General features: G+C 39.3%; 2 protein-coding genes across 2 annotated transcripts in view; one reads left to right on the forward strand and one right to left on the reverse strand.

Moving 5' to 3' along the window:
• Positions 1–11,366, forward strand: part of TRMT10A (tRNA methyltransferase 10A) — a 41,404-nt gene extending 30,038 nt beyond the window's left edge. Inside the window, exon 9 of the transcript XR_011140922.1 lies at positions 11,314–11,366. The gene's annotated coding sequence lies outside the window, so the exon portion shown is untranslated. The remainder of the gene's footprint in view (positions 1–11,313) is intronic.
• On the reverse strand, positions 644–11,304 carry C4H4orf17 (chromosome 4 C4orf17 homolog). The gene is made up of 7 exons (XM_068942037.1): positions 11,136–11,304; positions 7,151–7,363; positions 6,531–6,598; positions 3,513–3,677; positions 2,296–2,969; positions 1,927–1,970; positions 644–984 (listed from the first exon to the last, which is right to left on the reverse strand). Exons 1-5 carry the CDS (start codon positions 11,284–11,286, stop codon positions 2,814–2,816), a joined length of 753 nt encoding a protein of 250 aa, XP_068798138.1. The 5' UTR covers positions 11,287–11,304; the 3' UTR covers positions 644–984; positions 1,927–1,970; positions 2,296–2,813.
• Positions 11,367–15,243: the final 3,877 nt, after the last annotated feature.

The raw sequence follows: 15,243 nt of genomic DNA on the forward strand, positions 1-15,243 counted from the left end.
TTCCCCTGCAAACAGCCAGATGTTTTGAATGAGCCTATCTTCATTGAATAATCTTGCTCTGGGAAATAAATGGAAATGTGGTCAATTTATCACATTTCTTTGGTTTTGTGAGAATAAATTGACAGAGGTGTGTTTGAAACAGATAAAACGTATTCTTCTGCTTTCATAGTTTACTTGCAAGACCTGGATAAGGTCCAGATAAATTTCTGTTGTTGCTGACCTGTATTTCAGTGGCTTGCAGTTTGTATGGTGATTTTAGTGTTTGTTTTTTCTTCCCCTATGGATGCTAAAACTTGTGATACTTCTCCACTAATAACAAGAAATACAGAAGCAAATAACAGCTTGCTGTGAGGCAGATATCTGCAGCTGCTGTGCATGCCAGATTTTGAAAATTCAGAGTGTCTCTCTTTTTCTTTTTTCTGATGCCTAGGGCTTGACATGCATCTCTGCAAATGATGTGCGTGCCCCTCTTCTTACCCTGGTATGTCTGTGACTGTAGAGTGAAGTCTGCACACAAGAGCTATCTGGGTTATACAGAAATGTGAATCTGATGCAAAAAAGGGTTATCTCTGTCCCTTTTTTCACTTAACTCTCTTCACAGGTACCTATGTAGCGTGCTTTGGTTGAATAACTGGAAGACTAAATATAATGAGCCTAAGATTATTTTATTTTAAAAGGGAGCCTGGCCAAATATCTGTAAATATATTGCAAGTGCTGAAGAGTATATATTTCTTTATGTGAAAGTGTCACTGGAGCTGCTTCAGTGGCTGTGAAGAGAGGGGCCTCCCCTAGAGAGAGGATGCCTGCGGGTTGGGGGTGGCTTGCTGCTGCGCAGACAAGACTTCTGATGAAGTGTGAAGGCTGGAGCGGCTCTTCTTTCTGTAGTGCTTTGTTGGCTGCGGGGTCTCCCTAGGGACAGTGGATCTGCACGTGCTGGACTTCTGTTTCTCAGCCTTGAGAACAAAAGGCATTCCTTCTCCCTTTCTGGAAAAGATTTTGGAAAAGAAAGCTCTTCATTACCAGGCTAGACCTAAGGTTTTGTTAGACTGATTTGATTTTGTTCCGTATGAAGTTTGGAATGTAGGAGCCCGTGCATCCTTTAGCAAGGAAGTCCCACTGGCTGCCACTTTGAATAGGACGGATTACAGCTTTAGAGTTTTCTTCTTTTGTTTTACTTTCTTGTTCTTACAGAAGCTTACTCTTCCCTGCTTCTGCAGTATGGCTGCAAACAATATTGATGCTGGTAGCTTTTAAGCCAGCATGAATGGCTTTGTTAAAATTATGACATGCTCTGTGACTGATTTTGTTATCCCTTTGTGTTTCAGAATGGATACAAAGAGGTGACAGGGGTGTTTCTTGGGAGGGCCAGTATTGTTGACTTGCTTTGGCTGGGTGGAGGATGCAAACAGAAGTGGGCTTCGGCAGCTGAAAAAGTCTAAGTGGGAAAGCGTGGTTTAGTCTGAGGAGAGTGAGTGAGATATGTCTAGATGATGGCAAATCACAAAGCATTGGCAGAAGGATTTGCAGCCTGTGTGCAGTTTATAGCAGGAGGTCATAGTGGAGGAAGAGGTGATAAACAGTACCTCTTGCTACTATGGTTTGTTCTAGAAAGAGGCAGAAGCAGCTGTCCATGTCCCTCACCTTACTTTATTTCTGAGTTACACCAGGTTAAAAGAAGATTTATGTGAATTTTGTATCAAGAAAAACCAATTTAGTGACCACAGCAATGGAAAGTCTTGGATATCTAGCTCTTAGAGAACTTGACTTCCATTTTTAGTTTCATTTCATTTTTCCCATTGTCACTGAATTCTGGACTTGCTGCGAAGATAGAAGTTAGAGCTACCAGACATTCATAGTCCCTGCACAGTTTAGTGAGTAGCATCCTAGACCCATGGTGTCTTAACATTCATGATTTCCATCACTTACCCTGTTTCTTGCTTTGATTTGCTTCTGACTCTTTAGTTGAAGGCCTGAATAAAAAAGGGAGAATGTCTAATTTTATAAATAGTGTAAACTGTGTATTACATGTACATTGCAATATACAGGAGTTATTTTTTAAAGGCTTTTCAAGTGCCCCTAATGCTCAAAGAGTGTGGGATTGTCTGTATTTAGGGGCACCTTTGATTCAAGCTCTGCATGATAAGTTTCTGTCACGAAGTTGCATTTTGCATGAGATTCACAGGAGAAGAAAACAGAAACTCAAAAAATGATTTTTTAAAAATAAATGTGAAAATGTATTTCTAGTTATGAGCTTTATCTCATCCCTAATCCTAGCAACCTCACTGCAGGCTTTACCTGGACTGATTCATTTCTTCTTCTGCACCTCCGCAAAGAGGAAGGTGAGGCTTTTTCAGACTCTGAATGTTCATGTTCTCTGTTGTATCTTCATTTATTGCACGTGGCTGATAATTCAGCAAGTCTTTGCCAGTCAGTTCTGAGTGAATCAGACTGGACACGAAGTCTTTCTCTGAAATTTGAAGGCAACAGAAATTCTATAAAAGTTCCCACTTGCTGATCTGGATGCTTAGGTGCAAATTCTGGAGTTTCCTTATCTGAGCTATAGCCTGGGCTTTTCTTAGGCCTTAAGGAGGTGAGAGAGATGTGTTCCATTTGCTTTTTGCCTTCCCCCAGCCCGTGACAGCCTGGAGCTCTGCTGGGAGTGCATGCTTTTCCACCCAGCACCAAACCTGCGTGGGCTGAAGTCTGAATGACTAATTTCTACGCACTGTCACCTTAGTGTTCAGCACAGCCACACCTGGGCCAAGCGTACTTCCCCGCATCCTGTTCTTTCCGTCTCAGCAATCCCATTCAGTTCACATCTGTGAGAATGTCAAGGTTTTACAAGTGGCTAGTTCTTTCAAAACTTGTATGCAGTAGCAGGCGTTACCTTTTATACTTGCCCTTGAGAGCCATCCTTGGACCTCTGCAAGAGAGTCTGTCTGTAAAATTTTGCAGAGTTTTTCCAACACCTAGAAGATGTACAGGATAGTTACAGTGACAGAAGAGATGCTGATCGGCGACATGTTTTTTTTTTGTGTTTTTCAGTTAAGCTCTAGCGTTGTGAGCATGCAGAGTTTTACAGCTGTGCAGATTGCCTAGAGATTGTCCCATCGGTTTTGCTGTGGTATGCAGCTACGTGAGCTAAGGACACCAGTCTGCAAAAGGTGATGCTGGGAGAGTACCATGTACAGAACACTTTGGAGACATGGGAAGGAAACCATAAGCAGTGGTTAGTGTATGTAAAGCCTCTTGCTTATGACACACAATATTTTCAGGCTGTTTGCTAGAGGACAGGTTTCAGCCCAGCACTGCTCCGTCAATGATTTCTAATAGCAACTTCCAGTTACCTGAGAGCAACTCAAATTAAATGCTAAATAAAGACTTAAGTCAATAGAATTCTCACTGGGGATAAAAATCTGACAGATAGCCTCCGGTAGTTCAACACCATCCTCAAAAGAAATAAAAATATGCAACAACACAGGAAACCATATAGTACAGCACTCATGTTTTACCTTTATTTCCTGATCCAGGTAGCTTGGGACATAATTCATGTTCTCTTGGATGTGAGGATTGTGATGCAAGTTGATGAATGGAGAGAAAGGCTCGGTGGGAGAAGCAGCGTGGTTTCCCTGGCTAGTTGCTGGTAGTGCAGAGGTTTGGAATCGTTTTTTCAAAAGCTTTTCCAAAGCAGAAAACAATATATAAAGAAATGGCTTGACTCCATTTTTAAATGGCAGTTAAAGGCACTGTGAAATAGGTGACTAACACTGGTCCCCAGCAAGGCTGTGAAGTAGAAAACATGTCTAAAACTGTTAGAGATTCTGTTGAATGGAGCCACAGATAGGAAATGCGCAGGTTGCTACAGCCTCTAATAGGTACCACCAAGAACAATACCAGATATTCATAGCATAATCTGTAATATTGAATTTTTCCCTTTATTAGCAAAGAAAATATGTGGAACAGTACACCATGTTTTGCTTTGACTTGTCTTTTTGGAACAGCTCTGTGTTTTGGAGAGATTTGAATTTTGGTATAAGAATGAAAGTGACCCAGCGTAACAACTAATGGAAACTGGCTGAGGAAGGGATTGAATCTGGACCTCTAGATTCTGTTTGCTTTTTAGTCATGGATTTCTAGTGTGCTGCTGAGTGAGTCTTCACTTCTCTGTGAGCAGGCTTACAAGTCTGTGAAAAGCACTGGAATCATAAAGTGCTTGGCAGAAGGCTTTATTTGTAAATGCAGTGGGGAAACCTAGAGGAAAAACAAAAAGCAACTAACAGAGTTATTAACGACAGTAGTTTACTGAGTATGGCTATAAAACAGTATCTGGCCATTGCATGTAGTTATTTTGCAGCTAAAATACAATACAATACAATAGATAGAGTTTGAAGAGCTGTATTCTGTATATATAAGTGAACAGTAAAGATAAAGCATGGCCTTTACTATACCCAGCTCAGGAACCTACAAGCAACAGTGAGAGAGGAGAAAAAAGTTAAAACCAGGAAAGTTCCAACAAAAGTTAAATCCTTACTTTCAGGGCCTCTGCTGCAAAACATCTTAGCAGTGCCCTCTCCTGTCCAGTACCAGTACAGCAACACTTAAATTGACTTTTTTGAAAGTGTAGGCAGTCCTCCTTGTGATACTGTATTTGTAATGGAATAGTAACCAAGCGCTCAGCTATTGCATTGTCACTATAGAGGAGACGAGTAATTAGATAACTTGCATCTTGAGACTAGGGAGTTATGGCAAAAATAATCTTTTACTAGAATTTATGAACACAGCTGCAAAGTTGGATCTAAATGCCTACTTGCTTCTTCTGCAAGACAGTAGAAGCAAAAGTAAAACTGTTATTGGCAAATAATTTAAAGCATCCGTGTTGAGAGGGGACGGTACTGGTTTTTTGCTGTACTTGTTTTTTATGATAGGCTTTATTGATATTTGTATGATAGGCTTTTCCCCAGCAGTTTGAGACTAAGTGAATTTCAATCTCATCTTCATCAAGTTTAATGATTTTTCTTACTAGCAAAACACAATGAAATTGCAGTTCCTTGGCATGATATCAGTGATCTATGTATGCTTTGTATTTCTGCTGTTTCTTTTTCACCGGTAGTTTGGTAACCAATTGCCCTGCTGTTCCAGGTTTAGATTACGTAATTCAGCATCGTGAAGCTGTGAATGTTTCCCTGTTCCCCGTGCACTTTTCCAGCAGTAATTAAGCCAGTGATTTTTAAATGGAAGAGCATATGGCTCCCTATGAAACCTAGAAAGAAGCTTTTCCAAGTTTCTCCTTCTCGACTTGCCCTTTCTGCACTCTCTCCCAGGGTTGTACTGGGGTGTTTGTTTTCTCCATTGCCTTGAGGGTAGTGTACTAATGACTGGTTTTTACGCAGATACTTATCCCACCAAGAAAAGGTAAAATGCTAAAGAGAGATATTCTGATCTTTTATCAGATGGTAGTTTCCTGCTTTGCTGAAAAAGGAAGAAAAAAACGGTTACAACGGTTACAGCAGCATGTGTCCCTTCTGATACAAATGTTCTTTTTGGCCATTTACTGAAGTAATCTATCAGAGGTAGCATGGCAACAGTCAGGTTGTACATGAACATATTGATGTGTGGTGTCAACAGAAAACTTTCCCAAACCAAACTAAATAAAGGGACAAGATGTAACAGCAGTGCCCAAGTCACTGTTGTTTTGGCAAGTAACTCAAGCTTTTTGAGTAGGTAGTAATTGGGTTTTTTTTGATGAGCTGGCTTTAACTATTTCATTTGCTGTGCTTCCAAACTGTCATGTAACTAGCAAGCTAACTTGTACCTGCTGATTAGCCTGGTTTGCATCCACTCTGTAAGCTTAAGCTATCGTATTTTCTTCAGGCAAAATCACTTCTTTGGTATCATACTGCAGTCAGAAAGGGGACATATTTTTCATCTCCTCGAAGCTCGCTATCACACATTCACATACATCCTCCTCAGATCTTGCAATTCACTGTAAAAGGAGCGTGAAATTCACCCAGGCTCTGCGGGTGTGGTGCAAATACAGGGTTAACAGAGACATCTTCGTGGCTGTTGCATTGTGCAGGTTATGTAGGAGGTGTAGGAGGGTTAATGTCATTCTTAAGACGTCTATGTCACAGGTTTAAAAGAAAGCCAGGGTGCAGGATGGTGTTATGACTAGCCAGTATTTTGCAGCTGGGAACAAAGAAGGGTCATGTTGAAGGATCTCTCCTTTTCAGTTTAACACAGAACATTTGAGCAGTGCCTTGTGCTGTTAGTACAATGTGTGCTCAGAATCTCAGTCACAGCTGTTGGTGTGAAGATAACAGACTCAGCTGAAAGCAACACATTTATAACTCGGTTATCACCCTACTTAATACCATAGCCATTCCCTGCTCTCGTGTTCTACATTTTGGATCCTCAGCTCCCTCTTTTGGGGACTGTCTTGTTCAGCCTGAACCAATCAGTTGAGATTACAGTTTTCAGAAGTGTGGAAGAGAGTGCTAAAATAAAAAACTGTATGACAGTTTTTTCCTTACCTTTTTAAGTGAAGTAGGGGTATTTGGAATCCCTTTAGGAATGTCTGCAAGTCCTTCTTCCCCCTGTTCTGGAAGTCAACAGGCAGAGGTTGAAAAATAAACACCTTGCATTATGTCCAGGGTGCCAGTTTTACATTAGCCTTGTATTAGAAATCTGTAAGAAGGTGTACTTCCTTCCCTTTTTATTTGCTTTTATTACCTAGTATGGCAAATTAATGCAATTATATGCTGGGATGCCAAACAAAGTTAAGAAAATCCTGAAAAACGTATCTCATCGATGTACATTTACAGTGCTTTGTAACTGCTACTGCAGAATGTTGCTCACAGGTGCAATAATTGCTGGTAACTGTAACATAAAATATTAGCTGTCTAGTGAGTACGTGATCTTTAAAACATGTAAAGTTACAAGTGTAATCAGCAAGGAGAAAATAAATCCTTTAAGATGCGGTAGCTAAGAAGAAATGTTTGCCTTTTTAACACAAATTCATTGCCCTGGATTCCCTTTATGTGAACCTTAGCTGTGATGCGACAGTACCCTGACTGAGACCTGGTTCCACCTTCAGCAGCTAAGATTCTTTTTCTGCTGCTGCGTAATGCAGCAGTTTGGTGCCCCTACTCACGTGCTCCGGACTGCGAAGAGCCTAACCCCTTTCTCATGCAAGCCTCAAGCCTTGGAAAGTAGTTGTTGGCTGATGCATTGCTTGTAGTGTTCCCAGTTAGCAGATGTTGTTGATCAGCTTTGTGCTCCAGGATTACTGTTTTGCCAGCGGATACGTGTTCTCTTAAAAATCTGTGTGTGTCTCTTACAACACAGATAGGAGCATTGTTTAACCCTGTGCAAAAAACCAAATGGATACAGGCTTTACTACAATGAGCAAGCATACATAGTAACTGTATAGGTGATCTCAAAGGAGAGTCCGTGCTGGATGAATGGAAAACAAACATATAACATAAATTTATGCATAAAAATGAAGAGCTTATGCAATGACTCAAAGGGAATTTCAAGAACCTGAGAATCCTAGCAGGAAAAGTACCACCCCTTTGTGATAACATTTGCAAATGCAGTATGATTTAGTTATTGCATTAGGTCCATAGTTGATCAGTCACAATCTGTGCTGCTCATACCAGAAGCATGATAGGAGCAGAACTAGTAGCATATATGAGAAAAGGTTGCCTTCTGTCTTTTGAGAGTACAGCCTTGGAGCCAGTATTGGAGAGAGAAACATAGATGAGTTCTGTATCCGCTCCTTCACGTGTGTAGTCAACTGGAATTTTTATTTTTCTCAAGTATTTAAAAACACTGCCCTGTGCTTTTTTTCTTTTGACTATCCAGTGAGGCTTTTTCTGCATTGGCAGGCAAGTTCCTGAGTCATCCTGAGACCAAAATCCCAAATGCGGAGCACAGAGTGGCTGAACTGGGTATACCGGAAAAATCTGTTAGAAGGCTCTGAACTGTTACCACATAACCTTTTGAACACCCGTTTCCCTGATTATTTAACCAGGGAAGCCAGTCTGATAGCACAACAAGCAGAGGCAGGTATTTAAACAGTGAATAAAGAAAGCATATTTTGATAGATAGCAGAGGGACATAAGCAGTTATTGCTCTATTATAGCGGACAGTGTAATCAGCCTCTTATCTGAACAGTGATGATGTTCCAGATAGAACCTGGAGAGTGGCCAGATATGGTGAAGCGCCCTTAGTTAGCAGTGATAATTAGAAACATCGTTCTTGTGCCCGTCTTAGAAAGCCTATTACCTTAGATGAGAGCAGCAGAAATTAATGAATTATTTTTCAGATGCCATCAGAGAATTTTAATTTGTTTTGTTCACTTGTGTGCACTGTGTGATTTCTGTGCAAATTCATTGTGTTTTAAGGCCAGAAAGGACCAGTAGACAGTCTATTCAGGGTGCTTGGAAAGTATTTGTGTGCCCCTGCCCACTGTGAGCTCTCTCCCCTCCTCTCACAACAGGTTTTGCTCGTTCATTCCAAAGCATCTTGTTCAGGTCCTGGACCTTTTCTTTTGTGTCATCTCCAATTTTAGAGCATGCTTTGAAAGGGAAGATTATCGATAGAGTTGTACATAGTATTCCTGTATCAAATTTCTCAATGCTCTATGCAGAAACAAAATTAATTTCCTATCTCATCTCATTACCCTGCTCGCCATCCTGGGTTTACATTACCTTATGGTGGTCTGTCACACAAAGAATTTATGTTATCTTTCCATTAAGAACCTCTAGTTCTTTTCAGACAAGTGCTTTTTGAAAGCATTTCTGTTCTCCCTTATTGTGGCTTGCGTTCTTTTGTTGCTAGATGTATTACATCGCATTTAAATGTTGTCTAACAATTTATATTACCAAGTTTTTAAATCAGAAGTTTAAATACAACTCCATTAAACATATTCCAGAGGTTTAAGCATCCTACATCTATGCTGTTACCTTTTCCATTACATTTTTATTCTCAAAGAGTTAAACTAAACTTTTATGTTCTCTTTTACAGAACACGTTTTCCAAGAATCCAGACACACTAACATGGTTATGCTCTGATCTTTTCACACTTTATCAGGTGAATCCTTATCAACCTTTCCACTAATTTGTCTCTGGAGTGCTGGCAGGCTAACAGCCTTTAGCTGCCTTAGTGCATCCTACCTGCTCTTCTTGATTCTTGACTGTGCCAGAACTTTTTCAGTTTCCTCAGGCTTCTCTGCTCTTCTAGGACTTAAAGAGTTCTACTAGGAACTTTTAAAAATAACATTACTGTCTTCAACTAATTCTTTAACATTCCTAGATGGAAATTACCAGGTTTGTTCGTTCTTACAACATTAAGCTCTGGCAAGATATCTTTGGGACTCCTAAATTTACTGAGAAACTGGAAAATAATTTACTATGAGAGATATTTTTTTCTCTTTCTGAAGAGAATCTCCTTAGTCAATACCACACCTTTTTCCTGTACCAGTCTTAGCAATTTCATGGTGTATTTTATGAATAGACCTATGCAGTTGGCAGAATATCTTTCCTTCCTAATATATCTAAAAGTAACTCCTTAGTTGGCCCTACTTACATATGTGTCCTAGTAGTTCCAAACTTCAGTTTATTGCAGCCTGACAGACGTGAATTAAGTTGAAAAACTGCCTCTTGAAGATATTGACTGTGCATATGCAAAAAGTAGAAGTATATGTTGGACTGGAGCCTTGCAAATTTAGAGTTTTGCTGGCTTTCATGTTTATTGTATCTCATAAACTAAGCTCAGATTTATGAGCTTACAAAAAGATGGTTCCTGCAACATCACAACAGCTTTGTATTGAAAAATCAGTGTTGACTTTTTCCTTCTTAAACCCTACCTGTAGGGCAGTTTATACCCTTCATGTTCAGAGAGATTGCAGGTATGCAGTTCATTCCAGTGTAATGAACTAGGAGGAGAAGGTTGAACCTAACAACTGAAATTTAGTCAGTCTGTAGATGCATTATAAGGACTGGAATCCTCCTTTCGCAGCTACAGTGATAGGAAGCGAAAAAGAACACCTTATATTTATCATTAAACTACATCAAACTGATTTTAAAATAGGAAGCATTTTTATTAAGTAATTGATTTTTTTCAGAACCTTGGTTCTAACAAATATCTGACATAAGATACATACTAAGCAGAAAGTAATTACAACTGAATATAACTTTCGTGAGGGTAATGAGTTAGTGAGTTAGTAGAGTCTACAAAGTTGCTTCTGAAACAAAAAACCATCTTAAGAAGTACTGTTTCTCCTGCACTTGGTACACTGTTTTTCTCTGTATTCCTTTCAGGCGTAAGAGTTATAATCACAGCCAAATCTATCATGCAGCAGAGCAGCACAGCGTTTATAGAACAGCAGGTTAGCATTATTGCATGCTGCATTGTGTAACAGGTTGCTCCTTGAAAGGTGTGCGAATTATGTAGGTGAGAGTGAAATATAAGAAAAAAGAATTGTGAAAGACTTTCTCTCTAAGAAAAATTTCTGGCACTCTTGGTACACTTGTGAGCACAAAAGGAAAGAGAAAGACATTAATTTAGCTTAAAAGAAATCCCAGATAGTTCTTTTTGTGAAATGATTGTAGTTGTACATTGTAAACAATTTAGTGCTGCTAGTCTTTACATTGTCAACCTGAGATTATCCATTGCTGAGGACAAATAAGGATTCTTAATAGGTTGGAATGAAGGAAATGACTTTGTGCATGCATATTGGAGTGTACCTGCGGCACACGCTAAGTTGTGAGCAACAAATTTGTAGTGAAGTGTGTCTTAATATAACTTTTTCAATGTTTTATTCTGAGTAAGATGTCCTTCGCTTCTGTCTGTAAAATGAACACTTCACTAGCGTGCAAGTGACCACACCAGGAACGCTGCATATCCATATGGTCCCTGAAGGGTCTTGGTATTTCGGTCATGACTAGTCACAGTTCCAAATGTGGGATTTCTTACCGAGTTTGCACACACTGGTGAAATGCTTCTCTTAGAAAAATACTGGAAAAGGAGGGGTGGGTGATTTTTAGAACAAAACCACATTACAGTTATATTTCTCTTCATACTTACCGGGGCAGTTTGCCAGGCTAGCTATGTGGTCCCTGAACAGCTCTTACCTTGTATGTGACAGACCGTCCTAGGATGTGGAACATGCCTGGACAAGAAGTACGTCCCATCTGAGCTTCTAGAGGGAGAGTAATGTGGGTTGTTCTGTGGCATGTTGTGGTTGGACTGAGGTTCCAGCTGTGACTTGAAATTGGTATTCATTGTGTAACCTTTTTTATTCTCTTGCAGAGTGTTATTTTGGAGAGCAGGTTGACTCTCCAGCTCATCAGCTGAGGCCAAATGCTGGAAGTGAAATAAAGACCATGAACTAACATGGACAGAAAGGTAGCGGAAATTTCAGTTACTGTTTTTCTTGTTAGTGCTTCATATATTTTTACCTCTTCTACACACGTTTCGGGGAAGCTCTAGGCACAGGGAGGTGGAAGCAAGCTACCTATTGCTTCACTCCTAGGTAGTTACCTCAGTCACCTAACACTGCTTGTGGTCACTTTTCAGCTGTCAGTCCTCCACCTGCTCTTATTTTCATGTTATTTTTGTTCAGGAGCTCAGCTGCTCATTGCCATGTGCATCTGAGACACCTTCGTGTAGTAATATATATAGTATATTAAAATACAGGAGTAGATTGCTTTCTGACTTGTGAAGAGAACTAAAGGGACTAGTACTGAAAGCAAAGGAAATGTCTAGGCCTTTTTGACTTCTATCTTTACTAAAGGCAGTATATACAGAGAGACAGTCCTATGTTTCTTAATACTTGGAGTCTCTTCTAGATTTTGCTTTTAAAGGCTGAACAATAGACTAGGAGCTGTTATTACCATTAACGTGACTTTTCTTCCTTTAGTGCAGTAGAAATCACTAGCGTTCACAGTGTTCTTTGTCTCTGACACCTTGGTTAGGATACTCGGAACGATAACTTCGAAGGTTGGGAACATCCCGAGAATGGTGAGTTACTGAAGGCACCTTGCAAATGTCACACAGAAGGTTTATCTAATATACCTCACAGCGACTGAGAACCAAGTTGCTTTGAGTTCATTTCTCTACCATGTCCCAGTGGTCAGTGACACTAATGGATTATAGGTAACGTGATGTGTCCCTCTGAGGCACATTTCTGCCCTGGCCATTGCTGACTTTGTGTATGTGCCTCCCAAAGGACAATTTTTAACAGTGCTGCCTAGATTAAAATTATAAATAGTCAGAACGTTGTCTCATCTCTTAAAAGCATTACAGTGGATAGACGCAAACCTAGATTAAATAGTTTTCTATCATTTATGTCTTTCCTGACAATCCACTAAATAAAAAATTGTGGACCATGCAATATTAAATGTATTTTTGCTTTTGTTTTAAATAATTACAATGAATACTGTAGACAGAGGATTTTTTTGCTGTTGCCATTTTATATTTGGGTCTTAGGCGCAGCTTGTTGACTTCAGTTCGAGTTGAGCCAGCGTGTGTGGAAATACACTACCAAGAGGCTACTTTTGTTGTTAAATCACATTAAAGTCTATTTAAGCAGAGCAGGAAAATCTTGTTTTCCCTATGACATACCTGAGCTTGGTATTCTCATGGCTCAATGTATAACATATACATAAAGTGTAAAGCAGCCTCCAGTATCCACTACTCAGCAGTTATCATGGCACCTTCAGTTTTGCTTTTATGCCATATTTGGTTGTTCTGTAATCTCAGATAAGCCTTGTTCCTGAAAAATAACAGGTATACCTGCAGTTTTAACTGCACAGCTCCCAGGGCTAACACTTCTATTCTGGAAGAAATGCATCTGCATGAGAAGCTATACCAGCATAACAAGAGGTAGCACGATTACATTTAGGCTAATATGTCTCCTCATAGCACAGGCCCTTCAGGCTTTTCTTTGAGTTCGTGGAGTCTACAAAGCTGCTTTCCTCCATTCTCTCCCTCTCTCCTCTTCCCCAGAAGAGATGAGGATTAAACTGTGTTTCAGATATTACCTCACAAGCAGTTGTGGAGAACTCTTTCCCCATAAGAAAGTCACCTGTAAGAGCTCCTGGCTGGAGAGGCTAGGTAGGCTGAGAATGGAGAAATTCAACAGCTGTCTCTTGGGGTCAGTAGGCAGTGTGTGGCTTTTGGAACATTTTAAGGTATATGCAGAGAAGATAGGATTGGGAATTTTTTTCAAGCAGCTCTTAATTATTTACAAGGTTACATTTTTATTCCATAACTTTTTCTGACCCAGGGAAGAACTCGAATGAACTGACAGATTTTGCAATGTGCACAGAAGCTCAACAAATAGGAGGCTTGCCAATCTGAAAACAAAGAATCTAAGTTCCAGAGTTGAAGGTCTCGCAATTAAGTTCATCGTATGCCATGAGAAACCAACCGAGACAAGGTCGGAGTTTTGTCCCTTGTGAATTATTACATTTTAGTGCATGAAGATGGAAGCTGCAGTTCATAGAAGTGCTTTGTAGGTGATAGGGAGCTTCTATTTTCAGGAAATGCCTGGGAGCAGATAAAATACTTCAGAGGTAACATGACTAACAAATAAACAATGGAAATAAAAAAGAAAAAGAAGGAAAGGGGAGTGATATAAGCGAATATTCTTTCTTAACTATGATCTGCATTACCTTCTAGTTGGCATTTTGATCACATGCAGCAATACTGGCAAATGACAGATGCCTTGGTGTTAGTCCTGCAAACTGCTGCCCTACACAAATCATTCTTGAAGTGAATCAGAAAGATCAGGCATTTTACCAGGTAACCTGATTTCAGTGTGGCCACAACAGATGTAGTTATTTCTTCCTGTACTCTTCCATACTAATCAAAAGTGCATCCAGTTACTTTCCCTAACACTTCTCTAATTTTTCTCTGACATTTGAATGTTCATAAATTCATTGATAAAATCAATTTTCACCTCCCTACTGAGTTTTGTATTGCTAGAACTCTACTGACTCGCTACTGATTTTTCTAAAGTGAAATTTGAAGTCAGAGTTTTGTTTTGGGGAAAATAATAGACTTAGGCACTAGTTTTGAAGAAAGGCTTTCCCTAGAGTTACTATTTATACTATGAAGTCAGATGTGAAGTAGTTGCCCTTGGCGATTCATACTGTCTTCAGTTGTGATGTATAAGTTATTTTACAGGTTTATGTTTCTCTCTATTAATGTAAGAAAGAAGATTTAAAGGAAATAGTTTGGTCTTTGTGGATAGAAATGATAGAATTGCGGAAAATCTGTAGTATGATTCATTAATCAGCATAGAGAATTTTAGGTAGCAAGTGAATTTAACGATCTGTGTATTTTCAAGAAGCGTTTTGATTCTGAATCCTACAATGCACCTATGGCATTACACTGAGCTTTAAGTTTTTGTTTATTTTTCACCGTATCTAGTAATGCTTAACTGGTTCACACAGAATGATGAAGAATTAATTGATTTCTGATTCCATCTTGTAAGAAAGGAAATTTTTCCTTTTTCTTTGTTTTCAAGGATGTGAATTATAAACAACGTGCAGCACCAGTGAGTCAGGCCTAGGTTAACATTAGCTAACCTGTTTTGTTCACTACAAATGTGAGGTAAGGTCTTCATCTGTAGCTACTGTCTTGTTGTGATTTCAGTAAAAAGCATGCTTTCCATTTGGACCAATTTATCTGTAAAACACATGTTCATCAACATATTTTGTTGGGGTTTTTGTCCATCAGACATCCATCTAGCCAAGGGCTGCTTTAAAGTCTGGAGCAAGAATGCTTTTGGGCCATTAAACTCTTATGCCTATACTATCAGAGTATTTTATCCTGGCTTTCAACCACTCCAGGTTTAAACACAATCAAATTCCAAAATATATTAGCAGAAAAGTTGGTTAGATATTAAAAAAATAAGACATCATAACTGAATAGAAATAGATCTTCCATTTTTTAGGAAATTCCTTATGATGGTGGGATGCCTATTTTTGCCTGGCAGTATATAATAAGAATTTAAAATACCTGTATCTCCTGTTACCAAAAAAAAAAAAAAAAAAGCATATCTCCTGATATTGGCTTTAGTGGTTTGATTGAACTTTGATTCCAAAAAATATTTTAACTGGGAGACTAGTCTTTCTAAAAGCCCTATAGTTTCTTTTTTAAAATGTGTAATACTTGCCATAAAATGTATTGTCCCTATCCTTAAGATTAAATGCTTACTAAAAATAGCGTATA

Source organism: Struthio camelus, chromosome 4, assembly GCF_040807025.1.
Source record: "Struthio camelus isolate bStrCam1 chromosome 4, bStrCam1.hap1, whole genome shotgun sequence".
In the NCBI taxonomy this organism is placed as follows: Eukaryota; Metazoa; Chordata; class Aves; order Struthioniformes; family Struthionidae; genus Struthio; species Struthio camelus.